At 56.6% G+C, this 27,833-nt stretch overlaps 2 protein-coding genes across 5 annotated transcripts in view; one reads left to right on the top strand and one right to left on the bottom strand.

Moving 5' to 3' along the window:
• Window positions 1-268: 268 nt before the first annotated feature.
• RELB (RELB proto-oncogene, NF-kB subunit) lies at window positions 269-15,928 on the bottom strand. Of its 3 annotated transcripts, XM_075017786.1 has the most exons (12): window positions 15,704-15,928; window positions 15,084-15,137; window positions 14,156-14,203; window positions 10,648-11,162; window positions 9,120-9,277; window positions 7,633-7,724; window positions 6,831-6,962; window positions 5,145-5,249; window positions 4,235-4,450; window positions 3,678-3,746; window positions 2,862-2,939; window positions 269-1,564 (listed from the first exon to the last, which is right to left on the bottom strand). In XM_075017786.1, the coding sequence occupies exons 1-12, from the start codon at window positions 15,873-15,875 to the stop codon at window positions 1,221-1,223; spliced, it is 1,983 nt and encodes a 660-aa protein (XP_074873887.1). In that variant the 5' UTR covers window positions 15,876-15,928; the 3' UTR covers window positions 269-1,220. The 3 variants fall into 3 exon arrangements, with proteins under 3 accessions (XP_074873887.1, XP_074873888.1, XP_074873890.1); XM_075017787.1 differs by lacking the exons at window positions 14,156-14,203; window positions 15,084-15,137; window positions 15,704-15,928 and adding an exon at window positions 12,685-12,796; XM_075017789.1 differs by lacking the exons at window positions 14,156-14,203; window positions 15,084-15,137; window positions 15,704-15,928 and adding an exon at window positions 12,571-12,604.
• Window positions 15,929-24,317: 8,389 nt separating this feature from the next.
• The window catches only part of CLPTM1 (CLPTM1 regulator of GABA type A receptor forward trafficking), a 46,536-nt gene continuing 43,020 nt past the window's right edge, over window positions 24,318-27,833 (top strand). The window contains exons 1-2 of one of the 2 annotated variants that reach the window (XM_075017784.1): window positions 24,318-24,409; window positions 25,247-25,362. In XM_075017784.1, the coding sequence (XP_074873885.1) occupies window positions 24,359-24,409; window positions 25,247-25,362 (167 nt within the window). In that variant the 5' untranslated portion in view covers window positions 24,318-24,358. Of the gene's footprint in view, window positions 24,410-25,246; window positions 25,363-27,833 lie in introns of those variants that run through there. The other variant, XM_075017785.1, reaches the window with a different exon arrangement.

Raw genomic sequence — 27,833 nt, 5'->3', positions numbered from 1 at the left:
CTCCCCTCTCCCTCAGTATTGTACCCATGTAGCTTGGATGGAGGACATGTCACAGGAGCAATGTTCATCCCCAGTGACTGGGTAATTCCGTGACCTGACCTCCCCCTACCATGTTTCTCTCGCATTCTGCCCTCAGTTGCATCATGCCGTTGCTGCGGGATGTCTGCTGGGTTGCACCCCAGAGCTGGGTGCATTGTAGTGACAGCAACTTACCCCATCTAGTGATGGGATGCGGGCTCAGCCAGTGGTTCAGGATGAGTCAGTCAAAGTCTTTATATCGTTTTTATTGCTATCAATCACGATGCACGTGCCTCATGGCTTACCCTCCTTTTTTCAACTAGGAAAACTGGCACAAAGAGGTGAGTGACTCAGCCAGGGCCACATAGTGAGGCAGTGGCAGAGCTGTGGACAGACTCTCGGTTCTCCAGTGGTGCCGTACCAAATGCCAGGTAGGAGGCTGGGCTCTAGTCCAACTCAACTCAGGTCAGCAAGTGCAGGGACTGCTGCAGAGGGGGCAGAGCGGGCATCCAGGCCACGCGAGGCATGGCCTTCAGGAAGATCTCAGACCCACCCCCTCTCCATAGCAAAGCCAATGGCCCCAATCTCCTTGTTCCCGCCAGGGAACCTGGCCATTGGCTGCAATAGGAGACCTTAAATGTCTTCAGCCATGTAACTGCATGGAGCCCCCCTCTGTTTGCCTCGCCCCTTTGCCCAGTGGTGGTCTCCTTAGTGGCAGTGCACTGGTGCCTGTGTCTAACCGCTATAAATATAGTGCAAAGCAGTGAACCCCCACAGCAATCTAGCCGTGGGCACGGCCCCCCCCACAGAGCACCTCTGGCCAGGCCACGGCCCAGCCAGCCAGCCCGCCCCTTGGCCTGGGTGGGAGTTCAGTGAGGGGAACGTGCCAGCAGCGAGGGGCTGCTAGGCAGGGGAGTTGGATAGGCTGGGACGTGTGGCCTTCCCAGGCAGCCACGCTCCCCTCCGCTCCCCACCACCTGCAGTCTCCGGGGTGGGCGGTGCTGCTATTCTCTCCACACCCCTTGGTCACAGCTGGTCTCCTGGAGGCAGGCCCTGCACTGACAGGCAGGCCCTGCCACGCTGGCTGCCAGGAGGCCCAGCAAGCTCCACCAGGTGCCCCAGTCCTCTGATCTCCAGGCCCAACCCAGCCAGGGCAAGGAGCTCCCTGCCGGGACAGGTCTGAAACAAAGCTTGGCTGCTCCTCACACATCTCCCAGCCTCGTGCCCTGCTCCACCCGCTCGTAGGCCTCCTTGTACTGACTGGGAAACATGTTACTTCCAACCAGACTGGCCGTACCCTCCGTGTCCCCTGCAGCGCTGTCCCCAGGGACCAGGTATGGGGCAGGGCTGCTCTGCGCGGGGCTATAGGTGCCCAAAAGGAACTCTGGGTCTAGGCAGCTTGGCAGCTCCATGGACGGGCAGGCGGCGGGCATCACGTCCCTCTGGTTCACGCCACCGTAGGCGCCGTAGTCCTGTCCTAGGTAGAAATCCAAGGGGTCAGGCACCGTGATGTGCTCCAGGCTGGCGGGGAGGGCAAACCCTTCCTCTGCAACGAGAACAGGAGAGGCTCAGTCGGGCCCTGCTCCCCGGGGCTGCAGCCTGCAGGGACAGTGAGTTCTATGGCCCCGTGGTGTCCGTGTGCCACCAAGTTTCCAGACCACCGGCTCTGCTCCACCCATGGGCAGGCTTACGTTTTCAGAGCCGTTGCACCCATAGGAGGAAAGAGAGATACTGTTGTGGGCCCTGCATGTTGAGGAGCCCTGGACATGGGCAGTGCGGCCTCCAATTTTTTCATACATGGGTGGAATGAATTTTGTTAGGTGCACCAAAGCATGTGTGGACGTGCACCACCATTAGAAACACAGGCTGCCGGCTGAGGCTGCTCTGCTAATCAGCTGGGCGGCACTTGAATCTCTCCTGGACGGTTACTCAAGCACTCAGCTCGCTGGGAACACTGGTGGTGAGGTCCAGAGCAGCCTGGCACCAACAGCAGTGAGGGACCTGGCCCCCAGCCTGTTCCACCCCTTCCTCCAAGTGAGGTTGGGCACCACTGGAGCACAGCACAGTGGGCTGGGGCTGGCTTCCTTGCTGCTGCCAGCTCCTGGCCCCCGACAGGCCCCCCAGGGCCTCTCTGGACCTCCTATGGTCCCTTGAATCACATGGTCCCAAAATCCGGGGCCCGGCACAGCCTGTCCTGTGGATGGAATGGCTCTGTCTGGACCAGTTCCAGGCACCCCCCTCCAAAATTAGGTAGACCTCGCACCCATGGCAGTGTGGTCTTCAGGCTGCCTTAGGACTGGGGTGCTGGGGAGCCTGGGGACAGGGCTGCTCAGCTGGGTTGCTGTGCTGCAGGCCTGGGAGGGGGGCCCAGGCAATTCCTTCGGGGCTCAGGACACCCCGGGGATAATTCTTGGGGGTTGACAGAACCCCCCCAGTTCCTATTGTCAGCACTAGGAGCCGAGGCCCTGATGTAATTGCCACCCCATGAAAAGGGGCCATCCAAAGCCCCACTGCCCTCTATGGGTGGGAATTACTGAACCCCCAGGATCGCCATGTAGGAGAACAGTGTGTCCCTTCAGGCCCCCTCTGTCCCTGTCCGTGTGGTGGAAGTCACTATGCCAAACCCAGATGCCTCTGCCCTGGAGGGGGGTCACTGTGACCCAGGATGCTCCTGCCTCCCTGGCTACATGGAAGGGGTCAAAGCACCCCGGGCCCCTGCCTGCTCCCCTCCCATGTGTACACAAGGAACATGGCTCCCCTTTGACCAACACAGCCTGGGGAGGTCACTGCACAGGGGCATCAGGTAACCACGTGCCAACCTGCGTGCTGACAAGACAGCTGACCTGTCGCCTGGGGCGTGAGGAAATGGTCCATGTAGTCTGGCTTCTTCTTCCTCTTCTTGGCTTCAATCCCGTGAGGATCTGAGGGATGAGCAGAGAAGGCACCTCACAGCGCCCTGGCATGGGCACAGCCTGGGCCCACCAAGGGCACCCAAAGGAGCCAAAACCCGCCCCTGAAGGTGGCAGTGAGGCTGGGAGGAGTAGCCCCTGCGAGATTCCCCTGACCCCTCAGACTAAGCAGGGTGCAAGGGGTGGGGGATCGGCCATCACACCGAGCAGGGTAGCTGTGAGGGTGGGAGTGGCCTTCAGGGTGAGTGGAGTGGATGTGGGGAGTGACTGGCCATTACAGCAGGATGGATGGGGACGAGGGAGTCAGCCATTATGCTGGCCTGGGTGGATGGAGGGGATTAGGCCTCACATAAAGTCGGGGTGTGTGTGTGGGCTCTGGGCCTCACCCAGAGCAGGGATGGGGCGCCAGTGACCATCAAGGCTTTGTTCCATTTGTGGCAGGCTGAAATGCCCCTCGCCCCCAGCCTGCAACACTTTCCCCTGCGCTGCCAGGGAGCCAGATGCCTGGTGCTTTTCTGCAGATGTCGACACCAAGGGGAATGACTCCCCAGCCGGCCCGAGGCAGAGCTGGGAACACATCCCTTCACCTATCACAGTGGAAACCCCACTACCCAGGCTGGGGTCATCAGCTGTCCCTGGCATGGGCAGAGCCCAGCCCAGGTGCACAGAAACTCTTGAAAGGGCCCTGGCCCAGGCCAGCCTGATCCCCGCAGCCCCCAGCCTGCCCTGGGGCGAGGCCTGCGTGCTCACCCGAGGCCGAGAGCTCCTCCAGGACGTCAGGCATCCCCCGCTTTCTCTTGATGTGCACCCCGTACGTGTCTGCGGAGATAGGGCAAAGGAGGGGCAACCGTGAACCACAGGAAACCGCCACAGACACCTCCTGAAACCTGCCTGGCACCTGCTGGGCACGTGCCCAGCTCCAGCCCATGGGGCCGTGTCCAGTGGGGCTGCTCTGGACTCCCCAGACCCTCCTTTGATTGAAGGGCTGTGACTGATGAGGGCTGCTCTGAGCTCCCCAGTCCCCCCTTTCACTGAGGGGCTGTGACTGCTCTGGGGTCTCCAGCCCCCATCATTCCCTCCCATGTGGCTGTGTCCACTGTGACTGCTCTGGGCCCCCCTCTTTTCCCCCTGGGGCTGTGACTAGCAGAAGCTGCGCTAGGCTTCCCTAAGGGGCTGCATGGGGCCCTCCTCCACTGCCCCATTCCCAAGGAGCTGGGACCAGTTGCTGCTCTGGGCCGTCCTGCCCTGGGGCTGGGACCAGCGAGGCCAGGCCCCCCACAGACAGGGCTGCGTGGGGTGGGAGTTACCGGGGTCCTTGGGCAGGTAGGTGAAGTGGAAGGGCTCGCTGCAGACACTGTCTGTCAGGCGCTGCAGATACACCTCCACCTCCACGGGCTCCAGGATGTCCAGGTTCTGGTACGGGGGCGTCTTGAAGACTATGGCTATCTGTCGGTGCACATCGGCCTGCGAGAAGTCCGCCTTGCTCTCCCACGCGTCCCTCCGGAAGACCACGGCAATGTCCTCTGCGGGAGGGCACAAGGTGAGGGCTGGCGGGGGCTGATGGCAGGCCGGGGGGAGACCAGGCTGGGTGGGAGGAGCTGGGGAGAGCTGCAGTGGGAAGAGACCCCAGAGCCACACAGTACGGTGGCACAGAGAAGCCCCTGCCTACTTGCTCGGCTCCTGGGACTCATGCCCCAGCTTAAGGTCTTGCTGGTCTGGCAGCCGGGAGCCCCTGCTAGCTGGGGTCTGCCTGCTAAAAGCAGCATGTGGGAGAGGGGGCCCTGCAGTCGCCATGGGAAGAGGCCCCAGAGGAACCAGCAGAGCTGTCAGTGCTCTCCTCAGACGTGCAAGCAGACACAGCTGCATAGATTTGGTGCCCCACCCAGCAGCGTATTTCCCATATACCCAGGGAAGGCCCTGCCCTGGGGCTCAGCACAGGGCAGCAGCATGCAATGCCACGGCCGGGGTGATGCTGGGTTGGACAAGCTAAGCTAAGGGCGCCTCCTGGCTCTGAGCTCTACAAACCTCTGAGCGAGCACGTGCCCCCTTCAGCACCTCCCACTGCCTCTTGCTCTAACCAGGCTCCCCCAGAGCCACCCCAGCCCCTCCCCCGTATGCTACACCTCCCAGCCCCATTTTAGCAGGGCCCCGGACCCTTCTTGCTGCCACCTCCCCCAGTTCTGTGGGGCAGCTGCACCAGCTCCCACCCGCCGTTACCTTTCTGGACCTTGTCACAGAGCAGATAGAGCTCCTCCCCGCCTGTGCAGGGCCCCCACTCCTTGTTCATCCGGCAGATCCTCAGCTCCGACGTGTTTGTGGATTCTGCACAGGCCGAGGCTCAGTTCAGTCACTGCCCCCACCAGGCTCCATCCTCCCCCAGCCACGGGGGGTCAGCAGCCACCTGGCCACCATCCCGTCCCATGTTCCACCAGGCACTGCTGGCTGGCTGGCAGCAGGGACCCTCCTTCTAGCCCTCCCCCACCAGACAGGGCTGGCCAGGCCCCAGAGATCCCCCCCTCTGCTGTTCCTGTCCCATGGCACAGGGCTAGGGTGACCATATCTCCCCATCCCAAACACAGGACAGGGAGGTATGGAGAGGGAGGGGTGGCTCCTCCCGGCTGCACCAAGCCCTGGGGAGCTGACACCTCCACCCCAGCTCAGGGGAAGTGGCAGCAGCGGGTGTTCCCTGCCCAGAGCCCCAGGAAAGCAGCAGCGGTGGGAACTCCCAGCCCCAGCCCCAGAGGGCCTAATTATGGGGCAATTCGTCCCTTTTAAAACATAAGTTGGGAGGACTTTCTGGTGTCCCAAATATGGGACCATCCCACCCAATACGGGACAGATGGTTGGCCTGTACTGGGCTCGCCAGCTGACATGGGAGACCCACAGCCTCCGAAAAAGCCAGTGGGGCTGCAATGACACTTTTAAAATTCATTCTGATTATTTGCATGACTGGGTGGAGAGGGCCCTGGGGCCAGGTGGAGGCAGGAGGGCCCTGGGGCCAGGGAACGTATATGGCCTGACACAAACCTGCAGCCATTTGGGCCTTCACAGGCTCACTGTGCTGTACGCCACAGCCACCTGGGGCCTCCCGGCGCTGGCAACCTGCTCTGAATGCCGGCAAGAGCCTCTCTCCGCCACGGGCACTGCAGGGCCCATGACACACAGGAGATGGGCTGCCATTTTTCCAAGCAGAGGGTATTGCTGCACGCCAGCAGACAGGCCACTGACTGGCCTGGGAGTCACTCCTCTGTCCTTCGGATTCCCCCCAAAGCTCCTGTCTGCCGGGGCGCAGGAGATGGCCTGGCCCACACGTTACCAGGACAAGACCCTACGGACCGGGTCGAATGTGGCGCTGCTAATCACTCCCGGCCCCTCCACATGTCCCATCCCCACTGTGAACGCTCAAGGGCAGCCCCTGTCGCTTCCCCCTACTTGTCCACACAGCACCAAGCACGGCTCTGCTGCAGTGACAGCCACGCCCCACGCAGCCTGTCTGACACAGGGCTGCCCAGCCCAGCCCCCTGCAGTGCCAGCCGTCCCCATGAGCCCCACTTGGCACGGGGCTGCTCAACCCAGTTCTCTCAGCCTGGACCCAGGGAATGGCACTGGCAGCTCTGCCCTAGGGACACTGTTCTCTCACTCAGCCGGGTTAAGCTGAGCCATGGCCCTGAGTTTCCTCTCCCTCATTTTTCCCCCAAACTCCCCTTCCCTGTCCCTAGCCCTCCGTGCAGTCTCCAGCCCCTGCCAGATGTCCAGAAGTGCAGGGAGATGCAGCAGTACTGACCCTGCCAAGCACTCTGGCATGCCCGGATAAGTGGGTTCAGCCGCATTCCCTCTTAGGCATCTCCAGGGCCCCTGTGTCACTCCACCCACCACACCCTCCCCTGCCACCCCCCAACCTACTCTTGTCGAAGATGGGCTCAGAGAGGACTGGGCTGAGGTGCCGGGTCTGGCCTGAGGGCTCTTGGTATGAGGCCTGGAAGCAGATCCGCACCACGTTCATGTCCACCTCCTGGTGGTTCTTCAGGGAGCCAGCTGCAGAGGGAGAGCAGAACATTCAGTGCCCACAGGCTCTGGGAGGAGAGCTCCCCCACCACCAGAAAGTTTGGAAAGTCGCCCCAAGGCTGGGCCCAAGGCTGACTCAAGCCAGACTGGCTAATTCTTTCTGCAGAACCTCTCAAAAATCCAGCCTCTCCCATCCTTCCACAGCTAAACCTCTCTGGGTTCCCAGCACCTCATGGCCTGAACCCCTCAACCTCCTTCTCTCCAGCCTGGACCCAAGCACCCCTGCACTGCTCTGAGCCCTGCAGAATGCTGCTCCCAAGCTCATTCCCTGTGCTCAGGCACCTCCAGGAACATCCCCCCCAGTGTGCACAGTCACTAGCTCAGCTCCTCAGCCACAGGGCACATTACTTGGACTTACATACATTTGGGGGCTATCGGGCATGGGGCAACAATTTCCTAGTACTGCGTAGGGCCGCAGAAACCCTAAGGATGACCTGTAACCCAGTTTGGGTGTGTGCTGGGTGACCCCAGGACCCCCAGAGGCTGTGAATCACCAACAGAGCAGTGTAGGAAAGACCAGCCCAGCTGGGAGGTACAGCAGCTCCCAAACTGCACCCCAGAGCTGACAAGCAGTTACACCCGGCTCCAGTCCTTGCAGCTCGCTGGCTCGCTGGGGGCAGGGCTCCTTGTGGCCATGCACCTTTAAACGGATCAATCCCCAACTGCAGCTTCTTCTCGATGGCTGCTTCAATCTCCTTCTTCTTCACGCACTGGATGCCAAGATTGTTAAAACTGCCAGGAAGCAAAGAGGAGATGTGATGGAGCTGGTGTGGGCAAGGCAGGGGCCATGGCCAGCTGCCACGGTCCACTCCTGGCTGTGCTACAGGCCACACCAGGGGAACCCACTTGGGTCCACAGACCCAGGAGGCCCTGGGCATCACCCCCCTTTTAACCAATGCAACTGTTCCATCAGGGTCGGAGGCTTGCTAAGGTGCTGCTTCCCTTAGGCTCTCACTTATGGTGCCCACAGCCTGTCAGGCCTGCAAGGGAGCGGTCTGCACCTTAAAAGCAACAGAGATGCCCTGCCCCCACCCACCCCCAGGGTACAAGAAATGGACAATGGGACCTCGGTCGGGATTTTCACAATGAATGGTGAGTTCTGTAATAAATCAGCAGCAAAGGAGGGGTATTAGCGAATGAGAAAAGCTTGAAGTGAAGTTATGGGATCACCTGAGAGGGGAAACTGAGGCAGGTGCACTCGTGCCAGGGCCAGCCACAGCAGGGTGCTCCACCTGCAGCTGCCCTAGGACAAGGCCACTCTTGTCCCAGAATCAGGGTGTCTGCCCCAGGACCGATGTGACCTGATGCCTGCTGGGATCCCCACCCCCATCCAGCCCCACCTGCTGCCCAGCCCCTGACTGCAGTGCCTGGAGAGCCAGGGCTGGGGGTGCAGCACCCATGCCACCCAGGCACTGGGGAGACTGGGATTGCTGGGGGGCGGGGCGGGCACGGGGCAGAAGGAACTAGCCATCCCTGCTTGATGCACTGACCAGGAGATGGGCTGGTTCCTCTAGGCATGGCTGGTTCCTCCAGGCATAGCTGTCTCAGCTCTGCTGCCTGGTGGGGGCTCAGGGGCTGGACCGAAAGGTCTCACAGGCTGCACGCGGCCCACAGGCTGCCGTTTGCCTCCCTCTGAGCTAGTCTCTGTTTGTCAGAGCTGGGACGGGGCGACCGGGGATGGAACTCTTGGGGATCGCCAGCTCTGTTCATTCCCTCTGGGGCAGCGGGCACTGGCTGCTGTTGAGTTGCTGTCGGATCTCTGGTCTGACGCCGGAGAGCCATGTTATGTTCTCACATGGAAGTAACTGAGAGGTTTGGAGCTCAGCTGACGTAACCTGAGATGTCCCACTCTGCCCCAAAGGGACACCAGGTGCTGGTCACATGGAAGGAGGAAGGGATCATGGGGGGAGTCACCCCCACCCTGAAGCCACCCAGGCGTGTTCCCCAAAGCTTTTTAGTGTTGCAGAGAGGGTTGGGGGCAGCGCAGTGGCCAGCTAAGAGTGGCAGGCTCTGTCCCCACGTCAGCTGTCAGCACCAGCTCTGCCTGGCTTTAACCAGGCATGGTGAGGAGCTGCCTCCCCGGCTCTAGGTGCTGCACCGTGCCTGTGCTGAAGAAGGAGCTGGTACCTGTGTTTGGGGTTGACCTGGGGCCTCAGGGTGACCTCGCAGAGCCCATTGCTACAGTCTTTCCCCACGAGGCTGTGAGGGTGGATGCGGTGTGGCCAGTCCTTCCACACCAGGCACGCGACCACCTTCACTTCAGGGATCTTCTGGCAGTTCAGCAGCTGGGAAAACAGCACATGATCAGAGCCGGGGCCCAGTGGGAGAACTCCACCAAGCCAGGGGGTCGAGAGACCAGGCTCCCAGTTCAATGTGTAATTAACCTGCCCAGTAAATTACCCACCCCTCTCTGCAAGGGGCAGGGCTCAAGGCACAGCCACTCCTCGCAGCGGCTCAGAGCCTGTGGGAAACCCTGCATGCAGGGGCAGCCCAGCTCTGCTTTCCAGCCATGGAGCTGGACTGCCACTGCATGAAATGGCCCCGAATCCCAGAGGTAGCCCAAGAGCAGGGCCTGGCATGGGGAGAGAAGGGCCCCTATGGCCACCACCTGTGGCAGCAGGCTGGCAGGACAGTGTCTAGAGAGGTGGCGTGTGGCAGCCCCTGGGCCCAAGCCCTCAGGTGCCAGCACTGCTGCCAGGGTTGTGACTGCAGCATGGGCACTACGCAGGAGCAGCCAGGGCCCGTGGCATCTGTCCCTTCTCCCATGCAACCTCGTGGGGTGCCAAGAGCCAGGAGTGGGGTGAGCCTCCTGCCCCTGCCTCTCCTGTCAGGTGGGCGCTAACCAAGGGTGCTAGGTTTGTGCAATTTTTGGTGGGGCCCAGAATGGATCCGAGCAGAGCCCTTCCACCCATAGGACTGACTGGGACAACTGCCCCAGGCCTTGTGATTTGCAGGGGGCCCTGTGCTTCAAGGGGACATGGGGTACAGGGCAGCCTGTGTGGGTTGGCAGGGGGGTCTGGAGCCAGCAGCAGTAAGCAATGCAGCCTTCCCCCACTCTGCCCCTTCCCTGAGCTCCTGCCCCGCCTCTTTCCTGCTCCTAGCCCCTCCTCCAAACAACACTGGGGCCCTGCGTTCCCTCTGAATTTTTCCACCCATGGGCAGAATAAATTTTATCATGTGCACTGAGGCATGTGCAGATGTGCACCGCCCATACAAACACGCAGCTGTGGGTGGAGGGCGCTCTGCTAATCAGCCAGGCAGCACGTGAATCTATCCTGGGCGGCCGCCCAAGAGCTCAGGTTCCTGGGAGCACAGACCAGAAGCCACCGGGGCAGGGTGGAGTGGTGTAGGGCAGGTGGGTGTTACTCCCTGCTGCTGGCACCAGGCCCCCCACTACCCTGGACCTGCACCTCCCTGTAGCACTGGGCCTCCTGAAAGCACAGGGCTGGAGGCAGTGTCCCAGCCTGTCCTGCTCTGCAAATATAAGCCCAAACACTGGCCAAGCCAGGCCCCCATTTCTGAATACTGGTAGGCCCCGGGCATCACGGGCCCATAGAAATTGTCGCCTCTAGTGCTAACGGGTAAGTAGAGGAACAGTCCATGAGGCACAGGTACCCCCAGACTGCCCTGCCGCCACCCCCTCGCCCACGCTCACCTCGATGGCTGGCAGGGTCTTGCTGGCCTCGGTGCTGCTCTCACCCAGGATGCTGCCAGCCGACCGGCCTTCGCACTCGTAACGGAAACGCATGCCCCGCTGCTTCGGCTGCTCGGTGATCACCAGCCGGGGTGGCTCCAGCATGTCCTCCAGCTGCTCCTTCGGTGAGCATATGGGCGCAGCCCAGTGGGGCTGGCTGGCAGGAGCGGGAGCTGTCCCCCGGGACACCAGCCTGGGCGTCAGCTGCAGGCTACTGAGGCTCTGGGAGAGCAGGGGAGGCCGAGAGTCCAGCGGTGGGAGGGGAGTTGCGGCGGGAAGGGAGCTGCCAAAGGAGGCTGAGCCACCTTGCAGCGGGCCTGGCCCTGTCGGCTCCGCCAGCCTCAGCATTCCCAGGGGCCTGGCTGGATTTGAGCCCCGAGGCACCAGCTTGGCTGTGCCCTTAGGAGACACCTTGGGGAGGAAGGGCGGGGCTTCTGGCTGGAATCCATCCTCCATAATTAGCTCTTCGATGATTTCTGCAGGATGGGGAGAGAGGCAGAAGGTGAGGCGGGGGGGCAGGCTGGCTGGCCAGGTGTGTCCTGCTGAGCCCCGACTTCGCTCCCTGCAGAACAGCGCCCCCTGCTGCCACTCTAAGCTCAGCATGGATTGCCAGGGGAGAGCGCCCCCTACTGAGCCTTCAACTCACTCCCTGCAGCACCGCGCGCCCTACTGGGCCCCCTCCTCATTCCCAGCAGAACAGCAGCCCCTCCTGCCACTCTGAGGTCAGCACAGCTTGCCAGGGGAGAGCACCCCCTACTGAGCCCTCAACTTGCTCCCTGCCGTACAGTGCCCCATACTAAACCCCCTCCTCACCCCCTGAAACACAGCGCCCCCTTGTGCCACCCTGGTATCAACACAGACAGTGAGGGGACAGCACCCCCAGTGAGACACGCACTCTGCCCTGCACAACACCTCCCCAGCGCTGAACGAGGATATGGTGTGTAATACTGACGGAGGTGAAAAGGGACCCCAGTGGCTTCAGAGAGCACTGCGTGGCAAGGGGATGAAGAAGCGGCCTGGAGTAGCTCTTGCTCCGGAGATGGAAGGTGGTACGAGCCACGGCAGGGGTGGACCTCGGTGGAGTAGCTGGGGAAGTTAGCAGGCAGCAAGCTGGGGTCAGCAGGGTTAGCCTCAAGCAGCAGCCCCCAGGAAGGGCCCCCCCGACCAACAGGTATTGTGGCAAATAGGAAGTGCCTTCTAATCCCTCCCTGCCATGCCTACTGCTCCCTGGCTGGCAGGAGCAAAGGAGGAGCTGGCCTGGCTCCTCACAGGTGGCATGCAGCCAGCCGTGGGCAAAGGGGCCAGAGTGAGCCATGGCCACCTGGCTCCCCAAGGGCTGCTGCACTTGGCTTCTCTTGGGACCATGAGACCAGCAGATCAGTCTCCTTGCAGGGATGAATGGGCTGTGCTGAAGCAGGGGGCTGCTTGCTCCTGGAATGGGTCCAGGCTGGAGCTGGCTGTGGAGGCTCCAGTTAGCAGCCAGGCTGAGGGTCGCTGCACACGGCAGGGGGATGGAGCTGGAGCTGCTAGGAGTCGGGCAACGCGGGGGCGCAGTCAGTCTAGGAAGCAACGGGGTGTGTCCCTGTGTGTCACTTGTGGGGAATTCTCTCCCCCTCACCCCACCTCCGCATTCCAGAGAACAGGAGAAACATTTGTCCTCTATGTGCTGCCTGAACCAAGTGCCCTGATGCAGTGCTGGTGCGGCTGCTATTTAAGGATTACCTCCTGGAGCCCTTGTGATCTGCACCAACCAGAGACTCCCCAAGCTCACACCCCAAACCCTCTCCCACACCTCAAACCTCCCTTCCAACTCTGATCCCACTCCTGTACCCAAACTCCCTCCCACAGTCTGCACCAGTGTCCCTTCTAATCTTTCCCATCTACCTGTGTGGATTTCTTCCATCCCTGTGCGGAATGTTTTTTTACTTGCGCCACAAGGCCTGGGCCAGCCACAGCATGGAGGGTTCCTGCTGTGCTCTGGGAGCCTCTCACACCCGCCTTCAGAAAGACCAAGGCCACAAGGGACCATCGTGCACCATGGTCTGGCCTCCTGTGTAACGCAGGCCCCAGGACTTCCTAGAACTCATTCCTGTTTGAGCGAGAGCAGACCTCTCCGAAACACCCCAGACCTGATGGACGAGTAACACCCGGTCACCTTACACAGATGTCAGCACTGGATGTCTGTGCCAAGCAGCAGGGAATCGAGCCAAGGCACTTCACAGCACCTGCCTCAGCATCTCCCCCCTCCCTCCCACCTCTCATGCATTAGATCTGCCAGCCCTCACCACAGCCCTGGGGGCTGGGCACCCCACTTGATTGGCCCACCTGCCAGCAGCCATCAACTCGCCCAGCGGGCCTGCCCTCCATGCAGCCCTGGCACTCTGGCTTCTTCCCCTCTGTGCAGCCCTGGCACCCAGGTGCCTCACCCTCCATGCAGCACCTTGCCTGATTGGGCCTCCCTGCCCACAGTCCTATTGCCCAGATGCCTGACCCGATTGGCTGGCCTGACTGCCCCAGCACTCAGACACCTACCCCACTACTGCTGCGCACCTGACTTCTCAGCAGCCCCAGCAGCCCCACAGATCTCTGGCCTGTGGTATACAGCAAACTACCTGACTGCCATGGTTCCTTCTGCCCTGGGCAGCTCTGAAACAGGCCCCTGTCGTACCAGATCAGGTTAAGGTGTGACACTGCATCAGGTCAGAGACACCGGTGCAATTTTGTGTGTGGATCCCTTTCCATCCTTAGTCTATTCTCCTGGCTTGCCAGGCCCCTCAGCACTTTGGGAAGCATGCAGGTGGCTCCCCTGAATGCTTTAGGGAGTGTGCCAAGGGGACCTGCTGATTTCCCAGGTGTCCCTTTACCTGCTCTTTGGGCCCAACGCTGAAGCCCTGGAATTGACTTCAAGGGGTGGGTGCAGGGGCAAGGACTACAGGATTTGACTTGCATCCCCCCTCCTGCTGCAAACCACACTTGCATGGTATCTGCCGCCTTTGCTCCAACCAGGGTCCCACACATAGGGTCTGCACTCGTGCGTGCCTATAGCAGCAATGGGCAACCTACGCTAGTGAGGGGGCCACCTGGGTGGCCCTCCTTTTTCTCAGTGGGCCACAAGACTGTCCTAACCAAGCCTGCCCCCGAGGATAGGGCAGTTTTGCCAACTGCGCTTGCATACCTAGAATTTGCAGGACTCGCCAGCTGAACCGGAGCAGGGCTTTGAAAGCAGAGGAGCCCATGGCTCTCACAATTCTGCATGCAAACAGCACACCCCTCCATATACATGCACTTGTTTTACATGCATGTCACTATCATAGTACTGGTAGGAAAAAGACTATGCAGACCAAAACCAGCAGAATCATGGGCAATAGTAAACAAACTACCTCATGAGCCGTGCACAGAACCCCAATGGGCTACATATGGCCATGAGGCCGCAGATTGCCCACCAGTGGCCTAGAGTAGTCGCACGTACCTGAAGTGCCTGTATCCCCACTGCCCAATGTCCACTCACCTAATTCATCTGCAAAGGAAAAAGCAAGCATGAGTTTTTCTAATTCAGATGTTTAAATGTTGATGACTCAAATCAACCCCTGCCCTTGCCAAAGGGGCTGGGTAAACACTGCCATCCACTCAGATGGAGACAACAGCAGAGCCCAGAGAAGGTGCATAACCTCTGTGATGGTCCCTACACTGGCCTACTCCACAGGGCACCAGGTTGCTCCAGGAACATGGGAGCAACGTGGCAGTTTCAATGGGATTGCTGGCACTGCTTGACTTGTAGTTCAAGTGCAAACTGAGCCTTTTACTCAGCAAGAGGTGCCCTTTCCCCCAGAAGACAGAGAGCTGAGCAGCCGGTGCTGACACAGATGAAGGGAACAGTGAGGTAGAAGCTGCCATGCCAGGCTGCAAAAATATTGCCTTAACCAGAGCACTACATCAGGGACAGTGCTGGAGCCCAGCACTTTGGCAGCTATGAAGGATGGACAAGTTCCACAAGTCCCCTTGGGAGATCAAGGTGAGACTCTGCTGCAAAGGCAGTGGGGTACGGCACCCACAGAATGAATCGTCAGAAGACACCCACTGGCATGGCAGAAGGAGAGCACTGACATGGGAGTAGACAGGCTGTACAACTGGCATAAGTGAGCACAGGTCCAAGAGCCTGGGTTCTAAACTCAGCTTTGCCACCCAAACTCCCACGTGACTTGGTCTCACTCTGTGCCTCAGTTTACCCATTTGTAACATGGGGGGAACGATGCGGCCCATGGGACAGAGTTACTGGATAGATTCATGCTCCTGTTCCTGCAGCATGTCCGGACCATGGACAGCGCTAGCCAAGGCAGAAGCCTTATCAGCTTTTGCAGGGAGGGAATTACCTTCAGATGGGATCGCAGCTCACTTACCAGGTGCCTGTGCTGTATGTGCCATGACCACGCCGGGGTCTGGAAGGGCAGCACCTAAAAAGACAAGATACACGGTTACCCCATCAGCCACCTCCCTTGTGCCCCGCCCCCTGGCACCGCACACTGCACCTGGCAGAGGAATCAACAGGTGCCTGCTGGCAGCTGCTCCAGGTGCTCTGGGAGATCCCAGAAAGTTGAGCCCGGCAAGTCCCTGGCCCAGGATGAGGCGACACCCCCGGGTCCAGCTGTGCAGCAAGGAGAATTCTCCCGCAGCCAAGTACTGGGGCAAAGAGCCCAGCGCTAGGGACCCGGCGGCAGGCGCCAGGCGGAGAGGCTGAGCCCCGACTGTAGGGTCCCAGATGCTCCTACGAGAGGCGGTCCTGGACCGTCAAGTCGCAGGCGCCGTCTTAAGCGCCCTCCCCATCCCCCGGGGCCGCCCCCGCGCCTTTCCCACCCCCTGGGCCGCCTCCCGCACGCCCCCGCGATCACAAGGGGCCGCTGGATCTACATACACACACCCCGCTGGCCTGCCCCTGCCCCCGCTGGCTGGAGCCGCCCCAGTCCCGGAGAGCCACCCCGGGCCGCAGCTCCGCGCCCCCGCCTGCAGCGCAGCCTCTCACCCCGCGGGAGCGCCAGCTCCTCCGGCCGCGGCTGCCCTCCCCTGGTGTCCCGCATGGCGGGGCCTGGCGCTCGGCTCTCCGCGCTGGGCTGGCTCCCCCAAAGCCGCGGCGGCAGCGAGGAGGCGACAAGGACTCTGGAATTCCCCAGCTCAGGCGGCCGCCGCCGCCTCATTGGCTAAGGGCCCGAGTGAGCTCATCCGCCGTAGAACGGGAAAGCCCCGCGCTCGGGAAAAGGGGCGGGGCTCCAGCTCTGGGCCCAGCGTGGGCGGCCCTCTCCGGCTCGCCCCGGGGCAGGCCAGTGACCTTGGCCTGATCCCCGCCGGCAGGACCTGGCCGCCTCACCCAGCGCCTTCTCCGAGGCGATCGTCCTCCCGGCCCCCGCAGCGGACAGATTTTCCGTGGCCTCCGGCTCAGCTGCTGCTCGGCAGAGTCTTGGTCCGCAGGGACAGACACGTGGTGCCAAGGCCAGGCGCGCAGGGGGAGGCCGGCAGCTGGGCCAGGGAGGGCAGTGGAGGTAGCGAGCACCCATAGCAGTTACACGTGCAGGACTGTGCAGCGCCCGCCTTGTATGTCTCAGTTCCTGCAAGGCTTTTTTTTTTGGTTCTGTTGTTGTTGCTCTTCTCATTGTCCTGGGTAGGTTCCTTGAAAAGGACCAGAGATTCAGCCCGGACTTGGTTCTTTCACTGGCTTAGATTAGGTGCGTGTGTAACTGGCCCCCAGGTGGACTCGAACCTGGGAGGTCTGGAGCTTGATGTAAGTGCCTGTACAGTTTAAGCTAAAAGCAAACTTTCACTCAGCTTAGGGTGTAGAGGCTACTCATTGTTTTTCTCTGACTTGGTCTAGGTGCTACTGGATGGGACAGTGAACCACATATAGGTGTGTGGATTACGTGAGGTCAGGGAAGAAACTGTCAGTGTTTTACTAGCTAGACCAGGGACAGTAAGAAGTGGCACTGTTCAACCAGGGGAGATGGCTATGGGTGGCACACAGGGGCTAAGTCTACACGTGAACGCTACTGTCTACACGTCCTCCAGGGCTGGCAACGTCGACATTCAACATCGACGTTGCGCAGCACCACATCGAAATAGGCACAGCAAGGGAACGTCTACACGCCACAGTAGCACACATCGAAATAAGGGTGCCAGGCACAGCTGCAGACAGGGTCACAGGGCGGACTCAACAGCCAGCCGCTCCCTTAAAGGGCCCCTCCCAGACACACTTGCACTAAACAGCACAAGATACACAGAGCCGACAACAAGTTGCAGACCCTGTGCATGCAGCATGAATCCCCCGCTGCAGCAGCAGCAGCCAGAAGCCCTGGGCTAAGGGCTGCTGCACACGGTGACCATAGAGCCCCGCACGGGCTGGAGAGACAGTGTCTCTCAACCCCTCAGCTGATGGCTGCCATGGAGGACCCCACAATTTCGATGTTGCAGGATGCGGATCATCTACATGGTCCCTACTTCGACGTTGAACGTCGAAATAGGGCGCTATTCCTATCCCCTCATGGGGTTAGCAGCTTCGACGTCTCACCGCTTAACGTCGATGTTAACATCGAAATAGCGCCCAACACGTGTAGCCGTGACGGGTGCTATTTCGAAGTTAGTGCCGCTACTTCTAAGTAGCGTGCACGTGTAGACACGGCTAGGGTGTTCTTACTCCTATACAGATCGCAACTGCAGAGCACCTGAAAATTTGGGGGAACCTCTGCATCTTAATGTCCACTCATGCACCTCTCTCTATAACTGTTCTGGGGCTCTGCCTCCTCTGGAGAGGAGCTAGTTAAATTAAAAGGGAAAAAGCCTGCCAGAGCTATTAGCAGAATATTGAACCTGTGAAAGAGCCATTTAAGTGGCAATGAACGTATTTAAAGGCATTTGCTAATCTCAGGTATATACAGTCAGTTTTTTAATTGACTGTATTAGTCTATAGGACCTTAGTTTAAAATTTGCTTTAAAATTATTTCCCTAGTGTATTGCTGAAGTTTATAAAGTCACATGTCTAAAAAATTGTTGGGCCCCATAAATCCTCAGGATGTCCCCAGTGGCACTCAGAATTAATCTGGGGCCAGAGGTGTGGCAGGCAACGTAGTTCTCCCACAATTTCTTATTTGTTTTCCCTTGCCACAATTTTGCATTAAGAAAAGCTAAAAATTTCCTTCCCTAACATTCCTTTCTACCAGAGAAATCCTTTGACGCAGAGTTACTGGAGGGGCTGTGGCAGGATGGTCCAACTGCCTGGGAGACCGGACTAAATCATGGCCTGTGCTGTGAAAGTATTCGAGAAGATGGAACTGGGCAGAGTTGGACACACAGAAGACAAAATCCCTGCCCAGAATCATTCCATCTAACTCAAGGCACAAAATATGAATAGACTTTTTGTCTGGAAGGGACCAGTAGTCTGACCTGCATCACAGAGGTCATGTAACTGCCATGAATGACCTTCTGTTCAAACCAGAGCAGATGCTAACCGGAGGGAAAAGAGATCCAAGAGAGGCTTGTGTGGTTACAAGAGCACCACTGGGGTGCTCCATACCTCCTTAGGCAATAGATGTGGTGCTAGCTTTGCAGCCTCTGGTTTTGGCAGTGCTCAGAGAACCTAGGCTGAAACACCTTGGGCCTGCTTTTTGGAAGTGTTGAATAGCTGAAGCCAGTGAGAGCTCGGGAGCTCTGAGTGCCTGGGACCTCCAAAAATTCACTGGTGCAAACATAATTAATTCAGAGTTATAATTGGCAGCCTCTCATCTCTGTCCACAATGTCAAATACCCCAGCCTGAATCCACTGACTCAGGGGACAAAGAATGCTGTAACGCCCATCCTACCATGCAACCTTAACTCTGCCCTTTGGAGCTGGCCTGAACTACAAGTGAGCTTCTGCATGTGCTGCCCTGCAACAAGGCAAGGGAAATGTGCTGTTGAGTTGGGGAGTCCTGGGTTCCAAATGCCCATTGCCCTTGCTGCATTAGGGATGGTGACAGTGACTGGACAGGGATTGTTTCCATCAGGTGGCTATGCTGCATTGTGCAAAGCCGGACATCTGCATCCAAAAGGCCTCGCCCCTGCAGGACTAGGCTGAGCTAGGTTGTGTAAAGAGAGATGCACATTGTAACAGCAGAAGCCATGAGAGTGCCCTGGAGGGCAGATGTTCCAAAGGGATCCTTAGGACAAGGAGCAGGAACACAGAGCCACTGTGTGCAGAGTTGTGAGCTGGTCGAGACCAGGCACAGGTAACAGGAGACACTCACTAATGCTATGTGGTAACTAACCCAAGGTAAAATCTAGCAATGACAAGGCTGCTAATAGGACAGGGTAGAGTTAAGGTAGCAGGGTAGGGCAGCTGCAGGAGGCCTTTCCTGATAACATTTAGCTTAATGACTAGGGGAGTCACCCTGCACCTGGGAGACCTTATGACCAGTCTCTCCCCCTCTTGAAGAAGGAAAAGGATTTGAGCAGTGATCTGCCCCCTTGGATGTGAACCTGCATGCCACTACAGCGTAATCCAATAAGGGTCTCCCTCAGTCTCATCTATTGAAGCTGTTCCACTTTAATTAATTGGTTGAATAAATTGCTATTAACTCGACCAGAGAAAGAGTTAAAATGACTCTATAACCTCACGTTCAGAGCCCTCATACGAGAAATGTCAGACCCTTTTAAAATGCTGCAGAAGGAGAGATGTGAACTGGGTGTCTCCTACCTCCTGGCTGTGTACCTCATCTCTGGACTAATTATTGTAAGGGAAAGTTTCTCCCCACCTCCAGCCATTTGGTTTAGGTCCTACATGCAGCATAGCCAGATTCCTTTCTTCCTCTAGTTCATGGCTCACTAGCAGACCTGGATGACCCTCTCCCTGCCACCCAGAAATAGGCACCTATCTCTAAGGGATGTCCCCTCTGGTTGGCATCTCCTACTGGTTAGGTTAGGCAGCTCTCTGTCTAGCATGCTGCTTTTGTGGCTCACCTTCGCAGGCGCCGCTCTCTCCGCATTGATTGTATAACGAGCCCGAACACCTAACTCAGACTTTTGTTGTGCTTGTGATTTTTGTCAGCACAATCAAACAGGGTGTTACAATGCCCTAGGACCTTTGTTCATTCCATCTTGCATCACTAATGGTGCTCTAGTCTAGCATTTCCTTCAAACCACTTTCTCCCCAAAACTCATGATTTGAGGGGTCCAGGTGGAGGCACGAGCCCTTGGTTTGCGTAGATTAGATTAATTATTATACAAAGCTGCAAATTCTTTGGTGTTTACTTTTCATGACAAATATGTTTCCTTATGGGCTGAGGACACTACCCAGTTGCCATATTAGTTAATGTTGACCTTGTGTCAGTCTTTACAATGGGGTTCTCTATTCTGGGTGCATTTCCTGTTGCTCAGCCCCTCCTGTGATTATGCCAACGTTAATGATCACAGCTACGTGGTTTTATTTGATCACACTCAGTCCCATTGTTCAAGAAATGAGGAAGGAGCACAGCATCTGCTTCCTAGAATCTGCCATCCCTCCCCTCCTCCCCCTAAATCATACTCTTTGCCTGAGCCAAACGTGTAATGTAAAATCCAGGTGTGTGGGGAGCCACTTTGCAACATCATCTCGTAACCTAGGAGCTTTGCTCTCAGCACAAAACTTCTAGAATGAGCCCCTGCAAGAATACAGGCAGAGAACAACTAATGTGGGCAACACACATCCTCAGCAAAATGCCTACGTGCTGGGCAATGGTCCCACTAATTGTTCCTTGTGCAGAAAAAAATTTATTTGCACCAAGGGATGTGCACCACCAACAGAAATAGATACTGTTGGTGATGTGTTGTGAGGGTGCTCTGCTAATCAGCAGGGCGGCACCTGAATCTCTCCTGGGCGGCCACGCAAGCGCTTCTCATTGCAAGGAATACTGGCTAGGCAGAATTAATAGAAACAGCATGCCAGCCACTTTAAGCCTCCCTTTGACTCGGATGTCAGGCTGATGTCAGCCCACCCAGGTAGGGTTGCCAGCTCTCACCATTTGTGCAAATGGCACCTTGTTCACCCAATCAGGAGAGCTGGCAACCTTAACCCCAGTCATCCTCTGGTTCCCATGCAAATTACTCTTCTGTGTGGCTTGGGCCACACTGGAGGTACAATTTTTTACTTTGTTGGTTCCCCTGAGGGGCACTGGCAGCTGTGAACCTTCCCCCCTGGAGATTTACCAAATGGGAAGGGATCAGAGCTGGAGTCTGAACCTCAATTTTGGCCAAATAAAAGGGATAAGAGCTGTAACATTTTGATATCATTTGTTACAGCGGTGCTATATGTTAGGAACTCACGGCTCAAATGACCTCAAGTTTGGACCATTAATGCTATAATAAATCCTCCTAGGACGTCAAGTTCAGTAAAAAATCTGAATCAACACATGGATTTTAGAGCACTTAGAAAAACTGACTGCCCAGTGAATTAGTTTCTGTAATAAAGCTACTGCGCAACTAGAATTACATTCCAGCATTTCACATCAAACATTAAGATACCAAAACTTGGGGGCTACTTTTGCAAATGTTGGCTATGAAGCAGATTTTCAGCCCCTTATTTGCAAGGTATTCCCATTTTTTCAAGGCTGATGGGTTAATACAAAGTATTTTGCAACCATGCCTGAAGATGGGGAAAAAATTGCCCTCTTCCTTATCTGGGGGTGGGGGTTGCACACATTCAGCACCCAGAAATGCTTATGCAAGGCAGTCGTACATGATGGTTAAAACTGACATCACGTCCTGTGTCTTTTTCAAAGAGATGCTGAACGCCTCCAAGTCGGTTTGAATCAATGAGTGTGTTTCAACTCTCAGCCACTCCAAAAACTTTAGAGGGGCCAATCAGCTGCTAAGCTTATGAGAATGTGGACTTGGCAGATCAGAAGCTATTAAAAATCCATTTTCTGGGCTGGAGCACCCTGGGAAAAATGATGGGCGCTCTTCAGCCTTCCCCATCTGCACCTTCCCCTCTCAGCACCTCCTGCTTAGTATAGATCAGCTGTTTCTCTGTATAGTAGAGGTGCTGCGAGGAAGAGCGAGGAATGAGGGCAGGGTATACTCAGGGAAGGAAGCAGAGAGGGGCACGAACAGGCAAGGTGGAGGTGGGAAAAGGAAACATGGAGGCAGAGTGGGAAAAGACAGACTTGGCTGAGCAGCTCCAGGGAAAGGACAAAGTCAGTGCCAGTGATACTTGGTTGCAAATCAAAATATTTCAATGGTCCACAAGTGAGACTCAACCTATCCTCAGGAAAAAAACACTGAACAATACAAATGCAAAATTAAGATTAAAATACATTATCCAAATCAAAATTTCCTGCTGGATGATGTTAGTCATGACATCTGCAATTTAAATGGCTTTGACTTAATGCAGTCTACCCTGTCCTATCTAAGGGTTATGTCTTCACTACCCAGAAGATCGACCCAGTTGGTGTTAATCTTCTGGCGTTCGATTTTGTGTGCCTCGGGGGGATACGTGAAATGAAACTATCTAGGGTTGACAGTCAAGTTTTCCCGTCGACCTCCCTCTGTGAGGTAAGTCGATTGTAGTTGTCGATTCCAGCTATGCAATTGCCGTAACTGGAATTGCATATCTACAATTGACTTCAAGATCTAGCATAGACGTGGCCCAAGATCCTCATTTGACCCACAGCATCACAGTAGGAGTACCTTGGTATGAAGGTTCACAGCTGTTCTGTGAGACAGGGAAATGTCGTATCAGTTTGGCGACCCGAGAGGCAGAGACTACAATTGGCACGCTCTGGATCAGTGGTTCACAACCTATTTAACATTGTGGTTTGCATGAACAGCCAACATGTGAGCTGGGCTGCAGGTTGAGAACCAAAGCACCCTCTTACAACCCTCCCCCAACTCCAACAGCCAGCATTGTGGTTCTTGGAGCAGCTAGTTCTGGAATGCACAAGAGGCAGTTCTTGATTTAGTCCTAAGTGGAGCATAGGATCTGCTCCAAGAGGTAAATATAGCTGCACCACTTGTAAACAGCAAGCGTAATGTAATAAAATTTAACATTTTTGTGGTGGGGAAAATACAACACCAGCCCAACAGTGTGGCATTTAATTTCAGAAAGGGGAACCATACAACAATGAGGTTAGTTCAACAGAACTTAAAAGGTACAGTGCCAAACGTAAAATCCCTGCAAGCTGCATGGAAGCTTGTCAAAGACACCATACTAGAGGCCCAACTTAAATGTATATCCCAAATTAAAAAACACAGTAAGAGAACCAAGTGTCACCATGGCTTAACACTCAAGTAACGAAAAAAGCGAGATAAAAAGGCATTGTTTAAAAATTGGAAGTTGAAGTTTATTGAGGAAAAAAGAAAGGTGCATAACTTTGGTTAAATTAAGTGTAAACATATAATAAGAAAGGCCAAAAAGGAGCTTGAAGAACAGCCAGATAAAAACTCAAAAAGGAACAGCACAGCATATTTTATGCACATCAGAAGCAGGAATTTTTGGGGCTTCTACTAATGGCTTCTGTCAGAAGACAGAATACTGGGCTAGATGGACTTTTGGTCTGACACAGTGTGGCAGTTCTTATGTAACTCCACTCAGAGACTCCTCCAGGGAGTAGGGCCAAGACTGAGGCCCTGGATAAAGGACTAGGTGGCAGGAGCCCCCGAAGCTGGCCTTGCAGAGAAAAGGTAGCCAGGACTCCCTCCAGCACATAGCTGTGACCTAGTTAAATGGAGCCGAGTGCTGAGAACCCCTGCTGTGGATTGAGCATCCAGCCTTAAGGGCCCCGCGCAGCAGGTTTTAAGTGCAGCAGCAAAGACACATTTAATAGCACCTAAGAAAAGAAAGATATTGCTTCGCCAGCCTCACCTCAGCTCTTTCCTACCCCCCTCTTCCTCATCAGCCGCCCCTCAAGCCCCCTTCTGGCTCAGCTCAACCAATTATGCTGCTGCATCTGTTTCCCCGAGCTCAACCCCCACTGCAACGCCCCCCACCCCCCGGGCTCAGCTAACCCCCAACCCACTGCAACCCCCGCGTGCTCAGCTACCCCGCACCCACTGCAACCCCCGCGTGCTCAGCTACCCCCACCCCCGGGCTCAGCTACCCCCCACCCACTGCAACCCCCGCGTGCTCAGCTAACCCCCAACCCACTGCAACCCCCGCGTGCTCAGCTACCCCCCCCCGGGCTCAGCTAACCCCCAACCCACTGCAACCCCCGCGTGCTCAGCTACCCCCCCCCCCGGGCTCAGCTAACCCCCAACCCACTGCAACCCCCGCGTGCTCAGCTACCCCCCCCCCCCCGGGCTGAGCTACCCCCCACGCCACCGCAACCCCCGCGTGCTCAGCTACCCCCCCCCCCCGGGCTCAGCTACCCCCCACGCCACCGCAACCCCCGCGTGCTCAGCTACCCCCCCCCCCGGGCTCAGCTACCCCCCCACGCCACCGCAACCCCCACCCAGGCCCAGCCATCCTCTATGCTATCGCGTCCATCCAGCGCGACAGAACTCCCTCATCTCCTGCCCACGGCCCCGCCACCAACGTAACCCCCGACACGTCACTACGCACGTCCCCGGAAAAGGACAGGGCTCTTTCCGCCTCTGGCAGTCACATGACCAGTGTATCACGTGATCCGTAAAGGGGCTGGCTCGGAGCAGTTTCTCGCGAGAACAACACAGGGATCGGCGCAGCGAGATGGCGGCGCCGGAGACGGAGGTGGTGCTTCCTGGTCCCGGCCCGGAGCAGGTAGAGGCGCTGCGGGGTGTCCCTGGGCCGGGCTCCTCCGGTGGTCCCCCTGGGCCGGGCTCCGGTTCGCGCTCTTCCTCCGCCCGCTCGGATCCGCTCCTGGGCTGGCCCGGCCGGCTCCGCTCCCCGGCTCCTCCCTGCCCGGGCCCTCCGCACCCCATGGCCTGGCCCAGCTGCCCGGGTCTTGGTCCCCGCCCGCCTGCGCCCTGCCCAGCTCCCTTCCCCGGCCGGCCTGGCTCCGCTCCCCTCCGCCTCCGTCCCCCGCCGTCTCCCGGTCTCCTTGGCGCGCTTCTCCCCGGGCCCTTCCGCCCATTCACTCGCCGGCCCATCTCCCGGGCTTCGGTACCTCGCCACAGGCTCGGCCCTGCTGTCCAGGCTCGCCCCGCGCCCGGTCGGAACGGCTCCGCTCTCGTTTCTGTTTTGCCCCGCTGGACTTGGCTACGCTCCTGTGATGTGCCCTTGAGCTGTGATGCACCCTTGAGCTGGGTCTGGAGCTCCCCACATTCTCCTCTTACCGCCCCGCCCTCCCCCCCACACAGCTTCATCTTCAGCTTCAGCTTCATCTCTATCTCTCACTTCCCCTCCCCTTTTTCCCTGGTCCCTGTGTCCATCAGGAGTCTGATCCATGGGAGGCCCCTGTGTTGTCTTCCCCTGCTGGGTCCAGAGCAGGGCTCTGGTTTCGCCCAGTGACTCCAGATGGGGGCATGTACCATTCCGCCAGTCGGCTGAACCACCTGGGGCTGCCCAGTGTGTAACCTTTTCCCGCCAACCTAAGGTGAGACCCCATTGCCCTGGGCACTGCTCACCACCCCATCTCTGCCCCTTCTTGTTCTAAAGCAAGTAACAAGTAATGGAACCGCACCTGGGGGCCCGGCAGCGGAGACCCAGCCGCAGCAACAGCCACAGCAACAAGCTCCCAATGCCTGGCAGGTCATCAAAGGAGTGTTGTTCAGGTGAGCCCTGGTTGATTTCCTAGCTACACTCTTTTAATCACATATTAAAAACCCAATATTATTTTCAGTTTAGCCTCTGAGTCACTTTCTCATGCTCTGGTAGGTATTACAAATACATTTGATAACATCAGAAGATAGCACTCTCTATTAAAAATTGTCATTCATCAAGGAAATAGCAGTTATCTGAGAAACCCACAGCCCAGCCATTGCTGCAAGAGCAAAACGTGTTATGGGCCAAGACACCCCTAACTGGAGATGTTTATCTGCACTCTGATCCACAGTTTGGTACTTACCCCACCAGTTCTGTTACTAGTCTTATGCACACAGAATGCTGCGGTCTCCCACTTCTGAGATCTCTTGGGGCACCTATTTGGCATTGCTAGCACTAACCTCTGGGACTACTCCAGGTGGGTGAGAAAAGAAAAGTCCCCTGACTACTATATAGGCTACTATAAGGTGGGTGAACAACTGGCTGGATAACCGTACCCAGAGAGTAGTTATTAATGGTTTTCAATCCTGCTGGAAAAGTATAACTAGTGGGGTTCCACAGGGGTCTGTTTTAGGACCGGTTCTGTTCCATATTTTCATTAACGATTAAGATATTGACATAGAAAGTATACTTATTAAGTTTGCAGATGATACCAAGCTGGGAGGGGTTGCAACTTCTTTGGAGGATAGGTTCATAGTTCAAAAGGATCTGGATAAACCGGAGAAAGGGGCTGAGGTAAACAGGATGAAGTTTAACAAGGACAAATGCAAAGTGCTCCACTTAAGAAGGCACAATCAATGTCACACATACAGAATGGGAAAGGAGTGCCTAGGAATGAGTACAGCAGAAAGGGATCTAGGGGTTATAGTGGACCACAAGCTAAATATGAGTCAACAGTGTGATGGTGTTGCAAAAAAAGCAAACATGATTCTAGGATGCATTAACAGGTGTGTTATGAACAAGACGCGAGTAGTCATTCTCCTGCTCTACTCTGCGCTGGTTAGGCCTCAGCTGGAGTATTGTGTCCAGTTCTGGGCACCGCAGTTCAGGAAGGATGTGGAGAAATTGGAGAGGGTCCAGAGGAGAGCAACGAGAATAATCAAAGGTCTAGAAAACATGACATATGAAAAAAGGCTGAAAGAATTGGGCTTGTTTAGTTTGGAAAAGAGAAGATTGAGGTGGGACATGATAGCAGTTTTCAGGTCTCTGAAAGGGTGTCATAAGGCAGAGGGAGGGAACTTGTTCTTCCTTGCCTCTGAGGATAGAACCAGAGGCAATGGACTGAAATTGCAGCAGGGGAGGTTCAGGTTGGGCATTAGGAAAAAGTTCCTAACTGTCAGGGTGATCAAACACTGGAACGAATTGCCAAGGGAGGTGGTAGAATCTCCATCACTGGAGCTATTTAAGAAGAGGTTAGATAGATGGCTTTCAGGGATGGTCTAGAAAGTGCTTGGTCCTGCCTAGAGGGCAGGGGGCTGGACTCGATGGCCTCTTGAGGTCCCTTCCAGTCCTACTCTTCTATGATTCTATGAATTCAGCTCTTTCTCTTCAGTTGATTCGCTAATGTCTCATGACACATAATAAACAGGAGATCATTAACTTAGTCTGGCTACGTCTACACGTGCCCCAAACTTCGAAATGGAGATGCAAATGGCCATTTCGAAGTTTACTAATGAAGCGCTGAAATGCATATTCAGCGCTTCATTAGCATGCGGGCGGCAGCCTTGCTTCGAAATTGACGCTCCTTGCCGCCGCGCGGTGCATCCAGATGGGGCTCCTTTTCGAAAGGACGCCTCCTACGTTGAAGTCCCCTTATTCCAATGAGCTCATGGGAATAAGGGGACTTCGAAGTAGGCGGCATCCTTTCGAAAAGGAGCCCCATCTGGACGCGCCGCGCGGCGGCAAGGAGCGTCAATTTCGAAGCGCGGCTGCCGCCCGCATGCTAATGAAGCGCTGAATATGCATTTCAGCGCTTCATTAGTAAACTTCGAAATGGCCATTTGCATGGCCATTTCGAAGTTTGGGGCACGTGTAAACACGGCCTCTCTGTGACATACCCAGGTCACAGCCCTGGCTGACAGTGGGACAGGCACTGAGTTACTGCAGAATCTATCACCACAGCTTTTCCATCGTCAAAACCAAAAATGCAAATTCAGATATTAGTTCATCGTTGCAGGGGACTGTGCACCTCAAATGAGTGTTTGAGCAGGTCTGAACATATGCTCCCGCTAAAGCAGCGAGCATTCTGTCCTCCTCTAAGAAGATGTTAATGTTCAGTAGCAGTGAAGGGAGAGAGAAAGTATGGGATGGGTAGAGAGCAGTGTTCCCTGTAAGATAGGTGCTTGGGTGGCCACCCAGGACAGATTCAACTGCCACCCACCTAATTAGCAGAGTGCCCGGAGCTGGCAGCATATGTCTACTGGTGGTGCACATCTGCCTTTGCCTCAGTGCATATAACAAAACTTATTCTGCTTATGTATAG

The sequence above is a fragment of the Carettochelys insculpta genome, chromosome 22 (genome assembly GCF_033958435.1).
Source record: "Carettochelys insculpta isolate YL-2023 chromosome 22, ASM3395843v1, whole genome shotgun sequence".
In the NCBI taxonomy this organism is placed as follows: Eukaryota; Metazoa; Chordata; order Testudines; family Carettochelyidae; genus Carettochelys; species Carettochelys insculpta.
Note: the sequence above shows the minus strand (reverse complement) of the source record. Positions and strands in the feature narration are given on the sequence as shown.